Genomic DNA, 24,162 nt, shown 5'->3' with positions numbered 1-24,162 from the left:
TCTTTATATCGACTATGGGAGCAGAGGGTGTGATCATTTGGGATGATGAAACACAAAATGTTATTTGTAACTTTGTAATGATAGGTTTTCGATTTACTTACTTTCAAATTACACAAATCAAGTCAAGTTTATTTCTCATATGCACAGGAACACATGGGACACAAAAACATAAGACTGGTTGCTCTTAATTTTCCACTATTGACCATGTTGAAATGAAATGTGTTTACACAATTCAATCATGTTTGTTAAATTTAGGGATTGTAATTCATTAAAGACTAAGATAAATAACTATTTTACAGACGAGTAGGTACGGGGCCCCATCGCTGTGGCTCCTCTCCATAGATCCCAACGTGATGATGTGCCACGATCACCGAAGTTTGCAGGCAAATGCACTAGCCCGGAGCACGACTAGGGAGCGAATCACTGCCCCATAATCAAGACTTTGTGGAGAGGCTGAGCTCTGATTTTAAACCCGCCCTCCGGAGAGATCTAATTTCCCCAAAAACCTCCCATTTTCTCTCTCTCCTTCTGTCCCTTTTTCTTTATCTCTTATTTTTCGTCTTTCGCTGTAACCTACCCCCCACTCACGAATCATGGATCTCACAACGAGATGTTTGTTTCTTCTACCCTGCCTTTGCATGATATCTGCGATCGATTTAGAAGCAATAGAAACAAGCTACTATGTGGAGCCTACTGCCACTTCAGATGTTATCGACTATAAGGATCCCTGTAAAGCTGGTAAGATTTTGGAACGCTATTTACCTCGTTTATGTGGACCTCAAACATGCCACGAAATGCTTTTTGTGTGTCTGGAAGCTTGTGGTCATTGAAGGAAATGCATTTGGAGATGACAGCGGTGAATCGAGTTTTAAAAGGTATAAGGATATTTTATATATCTTTATTTTTGATCTATTGTCATAGTTTAGCTGATTCACGCGTTGAACATAACATACTGTTGACATAGCTAGTGGTGGAAAGCTGGCACTCGTTGAATTAAAATAAGGACAATGTCATTTCTCAGGGTATAATGTTAAAGGCATGGAAGAAAAAAAAGTTTTGAATTTTTACTGGAACATAATGCAAACATGTTATTAGTTTAAAAGTTGTGTCATGTCTTTATAGAAAGTATTTTTGATGTATGATCTTTCTGTGTAGTTAAAAAATATGGCATTTTGAGAATAGCCTATTTAAAGGGATTTTAAGGAGTTATAGCCTATGTTGGAAGAATAAAGATCCATTGGAGAGCACTAAATAACCACCTATTGAACTGTCATTTGAAACTATTATAATCATTTCTACCGATCTTACGTTCACTTATTAAGTAGGCCTTGATCGTGAAGAAAAACGCTGCATTTTAGTATGTTATGAGGCTCCAGTGTTACCCAATTGGTTTTGTCATTGCGCAAAATGACGTGCATTTAATACTTCACCGGCTGTTCATGTGACCACTGAAAACAAGCAGCTGGAGGGGGTGCTGTAATGTAGTCCACACCTGGTCTATTTTATCCTCATGTATGATCTCTAAATCCCAATTCTGTTTACATTAATTGGGAGCCTATGTGATCTTCTAAATATACACTACACGGCCAAAAATATGTGGACACTAGCATGAAAAACAGGCCCACACCATTATTCCTCCTCCAACACCAAACTTTACAGTTGGCACTATGCATTAAGGCAGGTAGCGTTCTTCTGGCAAACACAGATTTGTCCATTGGACTGCCAGATGCTGAAGTGTGATTCATCACTCCAGAGAACGCGTTTCCACTGCTCATGAATCTAATGGCTGCCAGCTTTACAGCCAGCGCGTGGCATTGCACATAGTGATCTTTGGCTTGTGTGAACCTGCTCGGCCATGGAAACCCATTTCATGAAGCTCCCGATGAGCAGTTCTTGTGGTGACGTTGCTTCCATAGACCGTTTGGAACTCAGTCATTTGTGTTGTAACCGAGGACAGAGGATGTTTTTGCGTTTCAGCACTCTGCGGTCCCGTTCCGTGAGCTTGTGTAACCAACCACTTCGTGGCTGAGCCGTTGTTGCTCCTAGACGTTTCCACTTCACAATAACAGCACTTACAGTTGACCGAGGCAGCTCTAGCAGGGAAATTTCTCCCAAGGATGAACCAGACTTGTGGAGGTCTACAATTTTTTTCCTGAGGTCTTGGCTGATTTATTTTGATTTTCCCATGATGTCAAGCAAAGAGGCACTGAGTTTGAAGGTAAACCTTAAAATACATCCACAGGTACACCTCCGATTGACTCAAATTATGTCAATTAGCCTATCAGAAGCTTCTAAAGCCATGATATAATTTTCTGGAATTTTCCAAGCTTTTTGAAGGCACAGTCAACTTAGTGTATGTAAACTTCTGACACACTGGAATTGTGATACAGTGAAATAATCTGCCTGTAAACAATTGTTGGAAAAATTCCTTGTGTCATGCACAAAGTAGATTTCCTAACCGACTTACCAAAACTATAGTTTGCTTACAAGAAATTTGTGGAGTGGTTGAAAAACAAGTTTTAATGACTCCAACCTAAGTCTATGCAAACTTCCGAATTCAACTGTATATATTATTTTAAAAGCAGCCAACAAGTGCTCACCATATGTGGGAACTCCTTCAAGACTGTTGGAAATGCATCCAGGTGAAGCTGGTTGAGAGAATGCCAAGAGTTTGCAAAGCTGTCAAGTTCAAAGGGTGGCTACTTTGAAGAATGTATAAAATGCCATTTTTTGATGTAACACTTTTTTTGCTCACTACATGACTCCATGTGTTTTATTTCATAGTTGGGAAGTCTTCACTTCTATTCTACAATGTAGAAAATAGTAAAAATCAAGAAAAACTCTTGAATGAGTAGGTGTGTCCAAACCTTTGACTGGTACTGTGTATATATCTATGTATCTAACATATATCTATGTTGTTTGTTTACGTGGTATTTCTCTTATCATATGGATATTCTCCCATAGCCTAGGTTGTAGGCATAGCCACGGGAAGTTGTGGTGGTGAGGGTGCTGCAGCACCCCCTGAAAAATCTGAATAAAAAGAAAACAATATTATGCACTGTGCCTTAACCAGTTCTGCATTAGCGATTCGATATAGCCATCTCTAGCGTGCTGGAAGATCTCAGCACCCCCCTCCAGCAGAGGCAACAACAAGAAACGTAGACTAAAATCATTCCAATCCTGATTTAAAATTGCAATGGCTGTTTACCTGTAAAGGCTGGCTTTAGGACCATGCAGAGCATTGGAGAGCAGCCTGTGCGCCTTTTTCTGTCACTTTTAGATAGCAGAGGGCAGAGACAGTGTGCAGTGTGCTGATGTAACAGTATAACTTTAGTCCGTCCCCTCGCCCCTACCCGGGTTCGAACCAGGGACCCTCTGCACACAGACAACTGACACCCACGAAGCATCGTTACCCATCGCTCCACAAAAGCCATGGCCCTTGGGGAACCACTACTTCAAGGTCTCAGAGCAAGTGACATCACCGATTGAAACACTATTAGCGCGCACCACCTCTAACTAGCTAGCCATTTCACATCGGTTACACTCACCCCTCATTTGACCTCCTCCTTTTCCGCAGCAACCAGTGATCCGGGTCAACAGCATCAATGTAACAATATAACTTTAGTCCGTTCTCTCGCCCCGACCCAGGCTCGAACCAGGGACCCTCTGCACACATCAACAACTGACACCCACGAAGCATCGTTACCCATCGCTCCACAAAAGCCGCGGCCCTTGCAGAGCAAGTGTAACCACTACATCAAGGTTTCCAAGCGAGTGAGGTCGCCGATTGATACACTATTAGCGCGCACCACTGCTAACTAGCTAGCTATTTCACATCGGTTACACTGATTGCTTTGAATTTGATGTTGGCATTTGAACTTGGTCTTGTAAGCCTTGTTGTAATCTGATAGCCAGAGGTTCATTTTAATTGGGAGGAGGGGAGTCCTCCTTTTTTGAAACCAAAATCTGTTTTATTGCTATTAAAATATAGGTTGTGATAGCTGTAAGCCTAATTTATTATTTTCATTTTTTCACCCAGCAGGCTAGTGCAATTTTGGTTTCATTTAGGCCTATAGGTATGAAAATAAACAACTGAATAAGAGCATTTTCCCAAAATACATGTCTTGTTTTTGGCTTCGAAGACAATAACAATTGCAGGCTATAACAATGTGCATTGTCATGCAGTGACAGAATGATAATTGAGATCATGCAAATGATTATCTAGTTGCGCTAACTTTTTTTTACTTCTCGCTATAGCTGGCAGTACCTACAGTTGAAGTGGGAAGTTTACATACACTTAGGTTGGAGTCATTAAAACTATTTTTTTCAACCACTCCACAAATTTCTTATTAACCTACTATAGTTTTTGCAAGTTTGTTGTGTCATGCACAAAGTAGATGTCCTAAGTATTTTTTCCAACAATTGTTTACAGACATATTATTTCACTTATAAATCACTGTATCACAATTCCAGTGGGTCAGAAGTTTACATACACTAAGTTGACAGTGCCTTTAAACAGCTTGGAAAATTCCAGAAAATTATGTAAAAAAGGTACAGGTACAAAAGTATCTATATCCACAGTAAAACAAGTCCTATAACGACATAACCTGAAAGGCCGTTCAGCAAGGAAGAAGCCACTGCTCCAAAACCGCCATAAAAAAAGCCAGACTACGGTTTGCAACTGCACATGGGGACAAAGATTGTACTTTTTGGAGAAATGTCCTCTGGTCTGATGAAATAAAAATAGAACTGCTTGGCCATAATTAACATTGTTATGTTAAGAAGTAAAAAAGGGGAGGCTTGCAAGCCAAAGAACACCATCCCTACCGTGAAGCACAGGGGTGGCAGCATCATGTCTGCTTTGCTGCAGGAGGGAGGGACTGGTGCACTTCACAAAATAGATGGCAGCACGACGATGGAAAATTATGTGGATATATTGAAGCAACATCTCAAGACATCAGTTTATGCTTGGTTCCAAATGGGTCTTCCAAATGGACAGTGACCCCAAGCATACTTCCAAAGTTGTGGCAAAATGGCTTAAGGACAACAAAGTCACGGTATTGGAGTGGCCATCAAAAAGCCCTGACCTCAACCCTATAGAAAATGTGTTGGCAGAACTGAAAAAGCGTGTGCGAGCAAGGAGGCCTACACACCTGACTCAGTTACACCAGCTCTGTCAGGAGGAATGGGCCAAAATTCACCCAACTTATTGTGGGAAGCTTGTGGAAGGCTACTCAAAACGTTTGACCCAAGTTCAACAATTTAAAGGCAATGCTACCAAATACTAATTGAATGTATGTAAACTTCTGACCCACTGGGAATGTGATGAAAGAAATAAAAGCTGAAATAAATCATTCTCTCTACTATTATTCTGACATTTCACATTCATAAAATAAAGTGGTGATCCTAACTGACCTAAGACAGGGAATCTTTACTCAGATTAAACGCCAGGAATTGTGAAAACTGGGGTTAAATATATTTGGCTAAGGTGTATGTAAACTTCTGTACATCATAATCCTCTGCCTGCATCCCTACCTGAAGCCTACCTGCCTCTGCTGTAATGCATTTCCACCTCTCGCTCTTGCTTGTCCATCTTCCTGAATTAACAGATCATTCTTGCTGGAAAAACGTCATTAAATATTGCTAATTATTTAGCTATAGTGTGGATGTAGGGCTGTTTTTGTGTATATTGAGCACCCAGATGTTTCCCTCCCCTGGCGATTAATGCAGACAGGCAAATACAAAAATGAGCTGGGTACAGACATTAGAAGGAATGGTGATAAGCGCACCAGACAATGACACTGTCATAGTAGACTGTATGCGCCGTTCCACAAGGGTGACTTCATATAGCAGGGGGTCTGCAATCTTTTTCATATGAGTGACAATTTACAATTGATCCTACAATTTCTAAAGATCTGCGTGCCAGTTATGATTTTCATATAAGCATTGTAGGCTACTCAACTCTGCCCAGGAAATGTCTAACTGCCCACAAACTGAATAGCCTAATTCTACCTGGCTAATAGACAGAGACGCTGTCCATTCAGCCACACCCCACGGAGCTCCACTATGCCTACCTGTACCGAGGCACTGTCCATTCAGCGGTGCTGAATCATGAACACTGCCTTAATGTGTAGGTTTTTCATAATTCCCTGCTCGAGTTGTTTGTCTTTTTCCTTGTCGATTGTAGGCCTAAGTAATTCCTTTTATGTATCCCTTTTATTTCAATGCATGTGCAGGATTTTTCTGGCATAGTGTCAATGTTGTCCTTGATAGCGTGTATTATGCATCTATTTCTTCATGTTGCGCTGTTCCCCAGTCTGTGGAGCATATGTATGAGGTTGAGTAGTACATTGTACACGCCATTTCACAGACATTTAAACCTAATATTGACATGATAATGTCGGGGACATTTTTTGTTGTTGTTGTTGCTGTTCTCCAAATAGCATTATATTGTTTTAAAATTGTGTATAAGTACAGTAAATGAGCTTCAACTGGCGGGTGTATTTCAACACATCCCGCTTTGCCATACCCTAGGTTTAGCTGAGCTGCACTACCCCCACCCCCCAAACGTTGGCTATGGTTGTAGGGGTCCTTCATTTATAACCTAGGCAATGTGTGTAGCCTAATTAAATCCAATCAATATATTCTGATTACATCAAGATCTGATTACACCATCCTCTGGCTAGTTTATTTCTACAAATATGACAACATTCAGAACAAAATAGGCATGTATATTTTGTGTGGAAGAGCATATCTCAGTTGTCATCGTAATAAACAATGAGCTGTGAATTCACTGTCTCCCAAAGTGTCTTTGGTGAATTTCTAGAGATTATTTTCCCCATCTGCTGAAGGCATTTAGTTTACAGACAAGAGACATGTCTCCTGGTACTTAAATTGTTTGGCGCTTGTGCCTGTCTCATTCTCGCTTGACAGCATCATGCAGATGAAGGGTATGTGTAAAGTCCTTCATGTCCCTGTTAGTTCAGTCCTCCTACTTCTCTTCCTCCTCCTTCATTTATCCTCAGTCCAGTGGCCTGGATTCTTTGTCCTGTTTTTCTACAGAGAAGAAGCTGGGTTGAGCATGATCCCAGCCACTCTAATTCCACGATAACGGAATTGCGCTGAGACTAAGATTTTTCACTTACAATGTATGCCAAACCAAAACCAATGATTTCAAAGTTTAACAAACCATATAACTCTATGATCAAGGACTACTTTTAAAAATTTACAATGAACATTTGTCAAAAACACATTTACTGGAAGAGCTGTGCAGATGCAAAGTTGGGACAGAATTTCGGTAATATCTCCCTAATATTTGACCACGTTTTGCAAAACTTTTAAATATCTGCTCCGAATTAAGTTTCAAAGATGTCTGCAGAAATGATTGGGTGTCAGCTATGACATGACACCTTGCGTTTTAAAAATATATATATTTTGGTTATTGAACTACAGTAAGTGAAGTGGATTTACACTTGGTTACATAATTGTGGTAACGGATATTCATCATGGGTCCCTGATCAATACTACACAGAAATGCATCATTATGGATTTGTTGCATGTCATTCTCTTCATGGTGATGTATCCTAAATAGGATTCAGTACAGCACATTATAGTGTACTCAGCTCTAGTGTGCTCAACTGTATTGTAATAAGCTCTACTTTAGTTTTCTTTACTGTACTGTGCTGTCCAAGCATAGCCATCTATGATTGGTTCTGATTTGGTGGAGGATGCTGGTTATAGAATTACATAGGAAAGAGATGGGGCTCATGGGTAGGTGTCATTAAGAGCCGGGAGAGGTCGCGTTCATTTTTATTTTTTTATTTTATTTAACCAGGTAGGCCAGTTGAGAACAAGTTCTCATTTACAACTGCGACCTGGCCAAGATAAAGCAAAGCAGTGCGACAAAATCAACAACAGAGTTGCACATAAACAAACGTACAGTCAATAACACAAAAATCTATGTACAGACTGTGCAAATGTAGGGAGGTTGGCAATAAATAGGCCCTAGAGGTGAAAATAATTACAATTTAGCATTAATACTGGAGTGATAGATGTGCAGATGATGATGTGCAAGTAGAGATACTGGGGTGCAAAAGAGCAAGAGGGTAAGTAATAATATGGGGATGAGGTAGAAGGAAAGAGATGGAGAGAGGGTTCCAGACTAGAGTTTTAATCACTTAATAATTCATAAACAAAATGTATATCAGTGAAAACACAAACTAACTGATAGGTCCACCTTCACTTGTTACTTCTGTGAACGTTCATTATCCTCCCTCATATGGGAAAGAGAAATGAGAAAATATCTTAAAGATATGAATTTCAAAACACAAGGCAATGTTTCTTAAATTTACAGAAGGCAGAAAAAATTATCCTCAACTAAATATTGATATTAGTTCAACATTGTGTAAATTTATATATGCCTTAATTTAAAAAAATATATATACATACATACATACAGTTGAAGTCTACATACACTTAGGTTGGAGTCATTAAAACTAGTTTTTCAACCACTCCACAAATTTCTTGTTAAAACAAACTATAGTTTTGACAAGTCAGTTAGGACATTGACTTTGCATGACACAAGTCATTTTTACAACAATTGTTTACAGACAGATTATTTCACTTATTTCACTTATAATTCACTATCACAATTCCAGTGGATCCAAAGTTTGCACACATTAAGTTGACTGTGCCTTTAAACAGCTTGGAAAATTCCAGAAAATGATGTCAAGGCTTTAGAAGCTTCTGATAGGCTAATTGACATCATTTGAGTCAATTGGAGGTGTACCTGTGTATGTATTTCAAGGCCAACCTTCAAACTCACTGCCTCTTTGTTTGACATCATGGGAAAATCAAAAGAAATCTGCCAAGACCTCAGAAAATAATTGTAGTCCTCCACAAGTCTGGTTCATCCTTGGGAGCAATTTCCAAACGCCTGAAGGTACCATGTTCATCTGTACAAACAATCTGTACAAACAATAGTACGCAAGCATAAACACCAAGCATACTTCCAAAGTTGTGGCAAAATGGCTTAAGGACAGCAAAGTCATGGTATTGGAGTGGCCATCACAAAGCCCTGACCTCAATACTATTGAAAATGTGTGGGCACAACTGAAAAATCGTGTGCGAGCAAGGAGGCCTACAAACCTGACTCAGTTACACCAGCTCTGTCAGGAGGAATGGGCCAAAATTCACCCAATTTATTGTGGATGCTTGTGGAAGGCTACCTGAAATATTTGACCAAATTTAAACAATTTAAATGCAATGCTACCAAATACTAATTGAGTGAATGTGAACTTCTGACCCACTGGGAATGTGATGAAAGAAATAAAAGCTGAAATAAATCATTCTCTCTACTATTATTCTGACATTTCACATTCTTAAAATTAAGTGGTGATCCTAACTGACCTAAGATTAAATGTCAGGAATTGTGAAAAACCGAGTTGAAATGTATTTGGCTAAGGTGTATGTAAACTTCCAACTTCATCTCTATATAAAATATATATAAACTCTTTCATTTGACACCCAATTTGACATGCTCCTATGAACCTCACATGTTGGTGCTCATGGGTCTTTTTACATGGAAATGACCAGAGGCAGAACATAATAAAAGTGGTGTTTTGCAATACAGAATCCATCACACACACACACACTGCTCTAATTTCATATAGCTTGTTTATACTTTTCTTGTATGTAGTGAGGCGTGATTACGTGAGATGTTTTTTACAGGGGGTTCAAGAGGTTGCTTCCTCTACTATCTACACAGATCTGTTTAGAGGAGCAACGTTATCAGTATTTGTCATCTCAGTTGTCCAGGCAAATTGTTTAACTTACAAATAGGAACATGTGGGATCTGACTCATGGTTAGGAGCCCCCTGGAAGCAGAGTAAATCAATCAGTACAAGTGCTCCAAGTGGGATTCCTAAATGTAAACAAGTATGTCTTCATCATGGGCTGGAATTAAGGATGCAACATGAACAAAAATGTGCAGTGTTTTCTGAAGATCAAAGGTCCGAGGTGTCACTTTTTTGCTCGTTGCTTATTCCATTGACCTAACATGATATCTTTAACTTGTCTAGATGGAGCAAATTACCAAAATCAAACAAACAAATGTCAGGAAGTCATTTCTTGACATATTTTAGTAGTGATGGTAGACCAGTCCTATCACCATTTGAACAGTGGGTTAATGTGTTCACACATACCCATGAGCAATGTTAAGGACAGGTTCTGAAAAGACGGTTAAGTACAACTCCCACCCATTTCTAGCCTCCGCCCCATTTCAGCTGTCTCACTCAAACTTCTTCACTCAATGACTCGCTCACTGACTTACTCACGCTCTCTCGCAAAAGGTGACAACCACTGTCAGCAATTGACAGTGGTGTTGTGTTCCTTCGCTAGTGCCTGTATCGATTTTTACTAAAGGATACCATTGCATTTAGTCAATTTGATAGCAGTCTGCTGCTTTCAAGGTTAGCTTTAGGTCAACAGTGGTTAGTGCACTTGCAAGCTTACAAGATTAATAAATAGTTTACTTGAGCAAAATATAATTGCTAACATTACAAATGGATGAATATAAATTGTAAATGGAGAAAATCCATTTAAAACTGATAGTTATCTGATGGAAAATGCCTTAGTTCAGAGCTCCAACCATGGCAGCATCCCAGCAACTTGTTTACTGTAAGAACCTATTAAGATTAGGTCCACTCATTCTATATATAACAAAAAGAGTGCATTCTATAATTCTATATAAAAAATGCAAGTCACGCTCAATGCCTCCTGTATTTAAATCATGATAGATCTTCAAGAGAGCAGAAACTGACTTGACATTTGAGTTTGCATTGTGGGGTAGATGACTTAATCTACCAAGGAGCTTCTTTCAAGGGTTGAGTCTGTTGGATTTGAAATGATATATCCTTCTAATTTGTATTCTGACATCATTTCATTTGAAGTCTGTGGGCTACAACAGGCTTTGCCCTCCGTTTGAGCTCCTCTGCTGTAAGCGTTACCAAGAGACGTGCTGTAGCCTATAGGGAGGGTGAGGAGGAGACCAGCCTCAAGCAACAAGCAAGCCCCTGCCCTCGCTTATGCAAGTGGTTTTCCTGTCTCCCCCACCCCCCCTCCTCTCTCCTCTGACTGTCCCTGGCAGTTCCCACAGACTGTACTGTAGGTCATTCACCATGCCAGGGCAGAGCTGCTGGAAGGTGGAGGGCAGGCTGGGCAGACTGGCCACGCCAGCGTAAGGTGAGTGAAGCCCATTGGCAGCTTATCTAGGAGCTGTTAACTGGACCTGAGGGTTGCATGCATGCAGTCAACCCAAGCCTTTAATCATCCCCACCGTTACTTATGCATTTGACTATGAGCTAGTCTCTGACTTGATAATAAACAATGGATCCTGGGTGATAGGGGATGTTTGGAAGGCAGCTGTCTACTCTGATGTCTTTGTCATCTGAAGAGTCTAGTTGGATAATTCCCTAATTAATTTAAGGTGTCCTGAGTTGTTGATAGTGTGACCCAGAGGGAGCTTGTATCTTGAGGCCATGTTCTCTAAGAGACCTCACATGTGCTACTCAAGGGTTCGAAACCTGGATATTTAAATCACAGAATATATATCACTCCTCAAAAAATGTGATCCCAGCGGGTAAGGTTATTCTCAAACAGATCTAGTGAAATATTACTTGTGTGATTTAGACAGCAAGAGCCAGGTGTTTGTCATTGGGAGAGAATTTGATGGTTGATTTTATATTAGTCAACAAAACAAAAACATCTAAAATATCAGCGTTGTTGTAAACCAATTGTTTTTTAATGTCTGTTACGTGGTTTGTTGATTTAGAACTAAACTCTCCATCTCTTATTTTTGGAGAAAAATAAATTTAAACAGTATAGTCTTTGTAAATGATATCATAAATATGGTGGAGTTATGTCATACATGCAGCTAACAAAACTATATGGAAATGTGTGCCTATTGCAGCATTACCGCAAAAATGGAAGAGGCAAGTGAAAGAGGGAGAAAGTAAAGAACTGTATTAAAGACCAAAATTGGTTAAAGAAAAATGGTTAAAGTATACCAGTTTAATTTAAGGACCAAACAATTAACAGCTGTGCTATATATATATATATATATATATATATTACAAAATAGTTGGGAAGAGATTTTCGATGTACTGATTCCATGGCACATGGATTATGAACTAATGCACAAAATAACGCTGGATTCAAAACTTTTAGTTTTTGCATTTAAATTATTATACAATCTTGCAACCAATAGAATGTTATATACTAACGTTACCGTTCAAAGTTTGGGGTCACTTAGAAATGTACTTGTTTTTGAAAGTAAAGCAAAAAAGATTTGTCCATTTAAAATGACATAAATTTGATCAGAAATACAGTGTAGACATTGTTAATGTTGTAAATGACTATTGTAGCTGGAAACGGCAGATTTTTATTAATGGAATATCTACATAGGCGTACAGAGGCCCATTATCAGCAACCGTCACTCCTGTGTTCCAATGGCACGTTGTGTTAGCTAATCCAAGTTTATAATTTTAAAAGGCTAATTGATCATTAGAAAACCCTTTTGCAATAATGTTATCACAGCTTAAAACTGTTGTGCTGATTTTAAAGAAACAATAAAACTGGCCTTCTTTAGACTCATTGAGTATCTGGAGCATCAGCATTTGTGGGTTCGATTACAGGCTCAAAATGGCCAAGAAACAAAACTTTCTTCTGAAATTCGTCAGTCTATTCTTGTTCTGAAAAATGAAGGCTATTCCATGCGAGAAATTGCCAACAAACTGAAGATCTCGTACAACGCTGTATACTACTCCCTTCACAGAACAGCGCAAACTGGCTCTAACCAGAATAGAAAGAGGAGTGGGAGGTCCCGGTGCACAACTGAGCAAGAGGACAAGTACATTAGAGTGTCTAGTTTGAGAAACAGACGCCTCAAGTCCTCTGGCAACTTCATTAAATAGTACCTGCAAAACACCAGTCTCAACGTCAACAGTGAAGAGGCGACTCCGGAATGCTGGGCTTCTAGGAAGAGTTCCGAAGAAAAGGCCATATCTCAGATTGACCAATAAAAAGAAAAGCTTAAGATGGGAAAAAGAACACAGGCACTGGACAGAGGAACTCTGCCTAGAAGGACAGCTTCCCGGAGTCGTCTCTTCACTGTTAACGTTGAGACTGGTGTTTTGCTGGTACTAATTAATGAAGCTGCCAGTTGAGGACTTGTGAGGCATCTGTTTCTCAATATATACAGTTCCAGTCAAAGAGTTGGACACACCTACTCATTCCCGGGTTTTTTTTCTTCTACATTGTAGAATAATTGTAAAGACATCAAAACAATGATATAACACATATGAAATCATGTAATAAAAGTGTTAAACAAATATATTATATATATTAGATTCTCCAAAGTAGCCACCCTTTGCCTTGATGACAGCTTTGCACACTCTTGGAAATGATGCAGACAATCACATGGATGGAATCTGCAATATTAATGCTGATCTACCCCCCCCCAAAAAAAATATAAACAAATAAATAAATAATAATAAGTAGAACTTCTCCATTTAGTTACTATTGGGACCTGCTTCTAGAAAGCTCCCAAGGCAATTAGTTATCTACAGGGTATGCAGCCATGCATGGAAGATGGAAGGTATACAAACCAGCCCACACATAATGTAGTTTATATCAACAGGTTTGCTCCTGTAGTTTTCAGGTGATTAGGGTGCCATGGTGTGGTCATAATCTGGGTGCATTAGTGGGAACAATATGTTTGTTGTCAATGCTAAGAAATAACAAATGCTCTGGGAGTGCTCATTTAAATGACTCAAAGCATGCCTAATTAAGCAACAATAATGAGAAGCTAAACAAGCAAAGGGGGAACTTCTTTACAGTTCAGTCCCATTTGTCATTCATTTTGACTTGTCTGAATTATTCATTTGAGCTCCATTACTGGAAATAGTGTTTTCCCCACCTGTAGTTTCTTTAAAAGTCTCCTTTTAAATGTATTTAAAGACGCTTTGGATGTCTCTTCATGACACAATGCATATTTAAGCCTCTCTCAGCTTGACTAATGACTATGACAATTCTAAAGTAAATTCTCTAATCTCTGTAGCCACCACTCTTCACTAGCCATAAAAATGCTTCGCAAAGATATGGCATATGAGTAATAACAGACATAATATGTTGCAATGGTTACATGATGATCCCATAAAACAAATGATTATTTGAAAATGTTATGGCTATACGATATGGGAGTTATTGGAGAACACTATGTCAGTCATGATTTTAAGATGACATTTTAGACATGGATAAATATGGGAAATCAGATCCTGCTAATGGGCCTGATGGAGTTTGAAATACGTTAGAAGAGACAGGCTCTGGGCGTGTGTCTCTGGACGTGTGGCTGCCTTCATGGTGTCAATAATAAGACTCTGGACTGATCTCTGCTGTGGTGCCTGATGAGACTTCTAGGCTTTTATTGGAGCGTAATCCCCTCTTAGAATCTGGGGCTTTAACCTGAGGCTTCTCCGGAATCTCTCCGAATTACACCTTAGTTGTGTTTTTTCCCCCTCCTGCCTTGGGCTCAAATTGCAGTGTGAGGAAGTATCAAGGTAAGCATTTGCTCAAGAAAAACAGCTGGAGTTGTTTTTCCAGAAGGAGAGGGGCACAATATTTACAAGACTCCCACCGTCCATAATACCACCAATCACTTCTTACTATAAGCTTTTCATAGACTCTAACACTGTTTGCCTCACTATTCGTGGTACCTGGATGTTTTGTTTGTATTTTTCTCTCAGGAATTTAAAAAGATACAGCCACAGAAGGCACAATGATGCCTCATTTTTGACTCGACAACCAGTGTTACCCTAGTGTATACTAAGTGTAACAATATTAGAAAAATTGTGTTTCCATAGCTAGGACTAACAGTGAGGACAAGATGAGAATCGACAACCTCTGCATAATCAAAACAGTTGCGTTGTGGTGTTAAAGTTCACAGTCAGCCATTGTTATGTAAATTAAATCTGAAAAGTACCAGTGGCCTTGCTTTGGCCCCAAGTGAGAGCAGGTCTGCCGGAGCCATGGCCCATTGAGACACGGGTGCCGGCCTGCATAGATGGAAACAGAAAAGTCTGTGCCTTTTGGGTAAATCCTGTGTGGAAATGTGCCATGAGTGTAGGGTATCACCCTGCTGCCACACTGTAGCCAACATGTGTGAAGTCAGATAGGGTTGGCATTCACTGAATGAAACCTGAAAAGTGATACTTGCCCTGTCATCAGATGGTAATCATCTTAACGCAATACACTATTGGCTGCCATTAGAATGCAAATGCATGTTTGTTTTCAAAACACCCTCACTGTGAAAGGCATTGCCATTTCATTGTAATGCATTTCAAGCCCACGTCAGCTGTTCTTTTCCACATCTCATCTCATTGATAGGAAAATATCCCCTTTTTTCAGGCAAACTGAGTACTATAGAAGTCCAAGTCTCCTAGTGATCCTACTTTCCTTTATGTGATAGTCGTGTTGGTTTTTAGAGGTTGTTTGTAGTTTTACTGTACCAGATGTGGTGTCCTGGTGGTCACACAGGGAGAATAACCAGTAAATAGTGTCAGTAAGGGTAATTTCCATGTCGAAGGATCTAAGAGCACCAACATGTGAAGTTCATAGGAGCATGTCAAATGGAAGCCAAGAGTCGGTTTATTTTATTATTAAGGCCTATATACATTTTTCTACCATTTTCCATCCTAAAAATTAGCAATAAGCAAAGGCTTTGATTTCTTTTCAAACAGAGGGAAATAGGGTCTTAGAAAACATCTACCAGAAAAATACATGTATTAGAAATACATCAAAACACAATGAAGTAGAAGTAAAGGAAAATGTTGTCCACCTTCTGTAAGTTTAAGAAACATAGCCTTGTTACCAAAAACCTACATCTTTAAGATATTTTCTAATTGAGGGAGGACAATAAAAGTTCACATAACTAGCAAGTAAAGTTAGAACTATCAATTAGTTAGTTTTTACTGAAATCTATTTAGTTTCTGAATTATTAAGTGATTAAAACTCGTTCTGTTACCAAATCTGTAACAGAATTTCAGAAAAATTGGTAACAGAATTTCTGCAATTGAATTGGCTGAACCAATCAGACGTCTAGGTTTCACAAGTTTGGACAGCACAGTACAGTACTCACAAACCATAGTCACCTGCTACTGTCCTCCCTTCCACTGGCGTACTGTTATGTTCATTTTACATACAGCAGACCAAGGAGTTTGACCTACATCGCGTTTTCATTTTTGCCATGGAAAAAACATTGCGATACTGGTAGCGTCACAGCCCTACACTATAATGAACTGAACGATACTATAATTTTTAAAATTAGATATATATTATATACAAAAAAATAAGTTTTATGTTTATTGCTAGCTGCAACAGAATACCATTGTGGATACCATTTTTAAGTCTCTGCATCCAGTATGAAGGAAGTTAAAGGTAGTTTCACAAAGCCAATGCTAACTACCACAATGATTGGAAGTCTACAGGAACAGTTAGCATGCTAGCTCTTCCTGTTTATCCAACTCTGGGCAAGCAGATAAAATAGTTATTTGAGAACTAACAATGAAATAAGCTATACAGTCAGGTAGAATAATTTTTTTTTTTTAAATGTTAATGGCCATTCAGGCACAGCCCATTGAGTTTTGTTATAATGTTTGAGCAGAGGAACACAGCATTAGCCATGGCAAAATACATAGAATTGCAGGAGATTAGCTTCAAAACTGCTAAATGTTTTCTCAGCTCAGTCTATTTGTTTTGTTTGTATTGCAGAAAATTTGCAACAGCAACATTTGCTCTATGCCGCCAAGATATTTTTCTACTGAATAGACTGTTAGAATTTACACTTCCTCTTCCAATGAACTGTGGGGAGGTCAAAATTAATTAAAATAATGAAACTCGCTACCAACTATTAATTTTAAAATGTTGATTACTTTTACTTGCCATTATCGTTCACTTATCATCACTTGATGATACGTCACTCTGTATTCAATTTTTTGTTAACATATTCTTTTTTTCTTTTATTTTACCCTTATTTTAACAGGTAAATTGACGACTGAGAACACGTTCTTATTTACAGCAACAACCTGGGGAATAGTTACAGGGGAGAGAAAAGGGGATGAATTAGCCAATTGAAAGCTGAGTATGATTAGGTGGCCATAATGGTATGAGGGCCAGATTGGGAATTTAAGGCTTAACTGGGCTTAACACCCCTACTCTCATGATAAGTGCCATGGGATCTTTAATGACCATAGACAGTCAAGGCACCCGTTTAACATCCCATGAAAGACGGCACCCTACACAGGGCAATGTCCCCATCACTACCCTGTGGCATTGGGATATTTTTTTTTGACCAGAGGAAAGAGTGCCCCCTGCTGGCCCTCCATTAACCCTTCCAGCAGCATATTGTCTCCCATCCAGGGGCCAACCAGGACCAACCCTGCTTAGCTTCAGAGGCAAGCTAGCAGGGGGATGCAAATTTGGTCTTGTTTGGTGTCGGAGCTCATTAAAACAATAGCAAGTGTGTAGAATAATACCCAAATATGTAAATTAGGATATTGCATATTTCTACCTTTTTCGTGTACCTATTTAAGATACATCACCATGAGGAGAATGAGATTCATATCCATAATTAGGCATTTCTGTGTTCAGATCAGGGACCCATGATGAAATTCTGTTACCAGGTGTAAATACACTTCACTTACTGTAGTTCAATAACCACAAGAAAGGTGTCATGTCATAGCTGACAGGCGATTCTTTCTGCAGACATCTTTGAATCTTAATTCGGGAAACAAATTTTTCTGAGTTTTTTGAAAACATGGTCACATAAAAAAACGGAGGGAGATTTTACCAAAATTTGGTTACCACACTTTGCATCTGCACAGTTCTACCAGTAAATGTATTTTTGTAAAATGTTCAGTGAAAATTCTTAAAAGTAGTCATTGTACATAAAGTTGTATGGTTTTTGTTTGCGCAAATCTGCAATTCAGTCATGGTGTGTGTCTTACACCAAGGAGGCCGTGTCCTGGGAATTCCCTGAATCAAATGGTGTTTAATTTGATGGAGATCTCGTGCGTAATCTGACAGGCCAAACTGATTGATGGGGGTGGTCTGAGATGAAAGGTATTATGATGGTTAAGATGATCTGAAGACACATTCCAGCGATGGGGGAGGAGAGGGAGAAAGTGTAACGCACAAAGTGCAATCAATCAAATGTTTAATCAAAGGCTGTTTTTCTTTCCAGTATGTCCCATACAGTGATGAACAGTATCTCTGTCCCAGCCACTAAGTGTGGCACGTAAATGAAAATGCCTGTTTGTGTCTCTCCACAATAGATGTTTATGTTAGGACACTGAGAACCATATCATCTTTAAACTGGAATGGAATGATCTCTTAGAGCGGAAATGATCAAATTGTTCAACCTTTACATTTCTGTTGAAATTAATACCATGGCTGCAGCTGTTGTCATTTAGGTAATGAATGTTGCTGGAAAGAGAGTGGCGGCAATGCTGTGCTCAATAGTGATCTGCTCCCATCTGCCTCTTTCTTTCTCTTTCTCTGGGTTTTAATCTTCATTACTAGTCTTTCTCTGCTACGTCTGTTTTGACAGTCGTGCACATGCAGTGGGGTTTCTCTGTTTTAAAAATCAACTGGCCAGTGCAATGACTGCCATCCTGTCCTCTGCCCGGTGCTCCATATTGAAGAATCCAGAGATTCTGTCTCTGTCCGTGGATAATTAAAGCCAGTAGACATGGGGATTAATTTTCAATCCCTGGGAGACTTTCCCTAAACCTGCAGCGTCTCCAGGACGACTGGGAAGCCCGGGGGAAATGAATCCTAATGCCGCCGGGGCTGTGCATTTGCTCACTTCAATCTTAGCTGTTGTCAGGGAACAATTCTACGCTGGATTAAGAGCTTGTCCCCAGAATGTTTTGTGGATGAGTGGGTCTCAGCCATGGACGGAAAGTACATTAGCCCTCTGTGCACGGCAGCGGGGTGGGGGTGGGGACAATCCTGCAACTTGTTGTGTGGTTAGTTGGTTCTAGCATTAGGCCAATAAATCAATGTTAATAACTGTGTAACTCAGTTTAGTATTACTGTAACATTACATATTAGGTAAAGCAAGGTTACTCTCATAAATTAAATCATCTAATTGCAGCTACATTTTTATCTTCCACTGTGGAAAGAGTGCTCCCTGTCCTCTTGGTGACAGCCCCAAATTGATGTTGGTTTTGTCGAAGTGCTTTTAATTCTCTCATCCTTTAATGCTGTCAGTTCTTGGAATCAAAAGTAAGAACAAGAGGATAAAAGAGCATTGTGACAGTCAGTTTGTATCCATTGCATACTGTATAGACAGCTGGTAGCTTGTGGTGATCAGATACAACGTCTTCAGAAAGCATTCACACCGCTTTTAAAAATAAAAAGTCAAATAAATCATGAAATAAAATCAAATGCATTTATATTACATAGTAATTTCATGGATGTAAAGGCCCGTTGGTTAAGAGTTCCGAAATGTCCGCTGCTGCTTTTATCCATGTGTCCAGTGGACACCTTGGCCCTGGTGGATCCTGGCCGTGGAGAGCTTCATAAGTACAATTTCCTTAAATGTGAGCAACCATTGTTGCAATGGTAACTGATGAGGTGGAATCCACCTTTGTAAAATAATCTTCTTAGCAGCTGTGGTTCCTGCCAACCACACTCTCCGTTGGCGTTCTGACAAGTGCCAATCAGTCATCATAAAGCAACATCACTATTGGATCTAATGGCATTATTTTATCTATAAGTACAGAGATGACATTGTTAACCTTCCCCCAGAATTCAACCACCCCTGGCATTTCCACAGCACATGCTGAAAAGTACCAAGGTCCCCTGTGGTGCAGAACTCACATAATGGCGATGGACAAATGCCCATGTGATGTATTCTTTGAGGTGTTAGATACCTAATTGTACAACTAAATGCCTTCAACTGAAATGTGTCTTCCGCATTTAACCCAACCCCTCTGAATCAGAGAGGTGCGGAGGGCTGCCTTAATCGACATCCACGTCTTCGGCACCCGGGGAACAGTGGGTTAACTGCCTTGCTCAGGGGCAGAACGACAGATTTTTACCTTATCGACTCGGGATTCGATCCAGCAACCTTTCGGTTACTGGCCCAATGCTCTAACCACCAGGTAGGTTCTATAGCAAATGTTTTTATTAATTAATTGGTGATTGGGGTTTCTAAATGATCCAGATATATTTTTTCCATTCTGTCTCCCAATTTATTTGTCTGTCAGCAAGTTTAAGTGTAATCTTTTTCCCATACAGTGGATAGAGTTAATGATTTTTCTCCTGCTAGAATTAATTAACAATAGATATTAAAAACAACTCCCTTTGAGGGGGGTCTGTCCGTTAGAAGTTTGACCAATGGGTGTTCTGCTAGTGCTGCTCCCCAGGGGACCCCATAGGCTTGCATGGATAGGTGGAGTTGAAGGTAAAGACAAAATGATGAACCTGGGACATTAAAACACTGGCGGATATCCTGGAAACTGAGGAGTCCGTTCAAATTGAATGTCTGAAAGTATTTTAAAAAATCTCTAAATGTATTGTATGAATCTTATGAATTGAAATAATAAACTTTATGCAAATGTGTTACTCAATATAAAATGGATTAAATTAAGATTTTGTGTCACTGGCTTACACACTACCCCATGTCGTCAAAGTGAAGTGTTTGGTAAATACATTTTTAAAAGAAAGCTGAAATGTCTTGAGTCAATAAGTATTCAAACGCTTTGTTATGGCAAGCCTTAATAAGTTCAGGACATGATTTTTGAATGACTACCTCATCTCTGTACCCCACACTTACAATTATATGTAAGGTACCTCAGATGAGCAGTGAATTTCAAACACAGACTCAACCACAAAGACCAAAGACCATGGAGTTTTTTTTAGAAAGAAGATATTGAATATCCCTTTGAGCATGGTGAAGTTATTAATTACACTTTGGATGGTGTATCAATACACCCAGTCACTACAAAGATACAGGCGTCCTTCCTAACTCGGTTGCCGGAGAGGAAGGAAACTACTCAGGGATTTCACAATGAGACCAATGAGGCCTATTTCCAAGCATCTGCATGCATCGTGTTATGGGTATGTTTGTCATCGGCAAAGACCAGGGAGTTATTTTGGGATAAAAAGTAACGGAATTAAACAAATTCACCTTTCAGCAGGACCTTAAGCTAAAGCACAATGCCAAATAAAGCCTATGGTGGAGTTGCTTACCAAGATGACATTGACTTTTCCTGAGTGGCCTAGTTACGGTTTTGACTTAAATCATCTTGAAGATATATGGCAAGACATGAAAATAGCTGTCTAGCAGTGATCAACAACCAACTTGGCCGAGCTTGAAGAATTGTAAAAAGTGTGCAAATATTGTACAATCCAGGTGTGCAACGCTCTTAGACTAACCCAGAAAGACTCACAGCTGTAATCGCTGCCGAAGGTGCTTCTACAAAGTATTGACTCCGGTGTGAATACTTATGTATATGAGCTATTTCTATATTTAATTTTCAATAAATTAGCAAAGCATTCCAAAAACATGTTTTTGCTTTCTCATTATGGGGTATTGCGTGTAGATGGGTGAGCGATTAAAAAAAATAGATTTCATCGTTTTTGAATTCAGGCTGTAACACAACAAAATGTGGAATAAGTCACGGGGTATGAACACTTTCTGAAGGCACTGTATACTCTTGGCACAGAGTGTCTGTATTTGAGCTGAGTACGAATAGTCTATTTTAATGTTTTGGGGATTTGGTGACACTCACAGTGATTGAGTGTTTTTCTGAGTGCAAATGATAGGAACCCTTTGACTTATGGTATTTTCAACCTGCCCACTGAGCTCTGAGCATGCCCTATCTTGCAGCCAAGGATCTACACCTTTTCTTATTGCTGTCATTAGCTTGTAATCTTGCTAGCCCACAACATGCCCTCTCCGACACTCTGTTGCTTGTGTGAGACTGTGGCTACATCTCAGCCAGCTACATATTGTCTAAATAATTATCCTCTGGTGGATAAGGGACGCAAGCTAAAAACGTTTTTCCTCTATTGTTTTCCTTCGTTGTCTTTTCTCTCTGACACAAACGCACACCACAATCTGACTGTTATTAATGGTCGGGCCAATGATTGCTCAGTTATAACAGTCTTAGATGATTGTTGTTGAGTTCTAAAAACAACCTTAAGCCCTGAAAAGATGCATTCACTTTGATTCCCAGACCACAGTTTGTCAGTTCTTAGTTATCCATCTTTCACTATAGCAGTTGATGTTGTTTTTCCCAGTAAAGCAGTTCCCAGAAGGGCAATTCCACAGGAACAGAATGATGCTGAGACTCGATTTGTCACTTTAAAATGTATGCCAAACAAAAACCAATGATTGCAAAGTTAAACAACCCATGCAACTCTATGCACAAGGATGACTAACATTTTACAAAACACATTTACAAAAACAATGCAGATGCAAAGTTAGGTGACAACAGCACAAACCGTCATTCTGCTACGGCACTTTGCATCTGCACTGTTTTTCAACTAAATGTGTTTTTGTAACATTTTTTTGTGGAAATTGTTAAAAGCAGTACTTGTGCATAGAGTTGTATGGTCCACTCCTGCACACAGGACAGGGCGTAATTCAGCAAATGTGCTGGTTTAAAAGCTTTTAAAACAGAGCGGCCTGTATCTGTGGAGAGGACTCCTGCCCAAACTGCCGAAGAAATAGGGCATTTAGCAAGGAATACCATTCTTCACATTCTTCATAAAGGGTGACTGCTTGGTTATTTTTCCTTCTCCTTGGCCTCATTAAGAACGTATTACTTGTTCAAGGTGCCCTATATACAGTATTGAGGCAGCATCTTACAGTATTAGGTCTGCTCGAGGACTCATTAATGGTACAAAGATATCAGGACATGAAATATTCCCCCAGAGTTTTCTCAACGGCAACTGGATTGACCCAGCACATCTGGGGTATGCTGATCTGAAAGCTTTTGAATGTAGCTCTCATTAATTGATTTCCTATGTCCTCCACTGAATGTCATAAAGAGATGTTCCCTCCCCTGATGGTATGACTTATTTAGCTTGGAGCTTATAGAGCTCTGAGACTCAGACCGCATTCCTCTCCTGTTATTCAAACATTCACATAACTGATGTTTCACAACTCTGTGTGTCTGTTTGCGAGAGGGGGCCAAAGAGATGGGAGAGAGAGAGTGTGAGAGGGAGAGAATGTCTAGCTTTTTCACCCTCTGTTTTAATGGATGCCTATGTGATCGACAGGGTTTGTCGGACTGCAGAGCAGGAAAACCTTGAGGCTATTGAACGGTGCAAAACAATATTGTAAAGATGCCTTAAATATGTCTGACTTGCTTTCTCTCTATATGTGTCTTTTTCAGTTGCCTTTTGGGGAGACATTGCTCTGGATGAGGAGGACATGCGCATGTTTAAGGTGGACCGGATTATAAACATGGCCCAACGGACCGTCCAGACCTTCAATGAGACAACCACAGGTGAGCAAGAGCTGTGAGGCTGGCTGACCAAGTCATGGTTACTGGGAATAAAGACTAAGGCCTATCGCCATAGCCTAAAAGCGTGCATTTTCTTATAAACGTGCCTGTCATCAATTCTAAAAGTCTGACTCCATTTATGCATGTGCTATTATATAGTGCTGACTAAAATGTCTCCTTAATGATACAATACAAACCAGTCCAAGAACAAAAACTTGCATTCAGTTAAATAGTTCCCACATTTTCCCACCTCAAGGCCAATTATGCAAGGAGGCTTTGTAACTCTCTCCCAGTGCATCTGCCAGGAAGATGTATACGATGCATGAACCACTCAGCACCAGGTGATGACTCCTCTCCAACACTGGGTTGGCCAAGACACCTGTTGTAAACAAACAGCATGTTTATCACCAGCACTCTCAAAGTGTTTATGTAAAGAAAATGCTCAACCAGCATATAAAGCATGCTTCATTGTCATTATCATCTCTTTACCATTTCGGAACAGCTGAAATGTTGTAATCTCATCATGGTTTTTACCATGTTCTCACCAGAGTTGAACTTTTTAATTGGATGGTTTTCTGTGATTTTA

The 24,162-nt window shown here is 39.6% G+C and overlaps 1 protein-coding gene across 3 annotated transcripts in view; it reads left to right on the top strand.

Moving 5' to 3' along the window:
- The first annotated feature begins 418 nt into the window (after nt 1–418).
- The window catches only part of LOC112248466 (bone morphogenetic protein 1), a 50,218-nt gene continuing 26,474 nt past the window's right edge, over nt 419–24,162 (top strand). Inside the window, exons 1-3 of one of the 3 annotated variants that reach the window (XM_024417516.2) lie at nt 419–738; nt 23,466–23,579; nt 23,870–23,917. In XM_024417516.2, the coding sequence (XP_024273284.1) occupies nt 594–738; nt 23,466–23,579; nt 23,870–23,917 (307 nt within the window). In that variant the 5' untranslated portion in view covers nt 419–593. Of the gene's footprint in view, nt 739–23,465; nt 23,580–23,832; nt 23,918–24,162 lie in introns of all 3 variants that reach the window. The other 2 variants (XM_042320559.1, XM_024417517.2) reach the window with 2 other exon arrangements.

This window comes from Oncorhynchus tshawytscha, linkage group LG04 (assembly GCF_018296145.1).
Source record: "Oncorhynchus tshawytscha isolate Ot180627B linkage group LG04, Otsh_v2.0, whole genome shotgun sequence".
Lineage (NCBI taxonomy): Eukaryota > Metazoa > Chordata > Actinopteri > Salmoniformes > Salmonidae > Oncorhynchus > Oncorhynchus tshawytscha.
The sequence above is the reverse complement of the archived record's forward strand: the minus strand, read 5'-3'. Positions and strand labels throughout refer to the sequence as shown.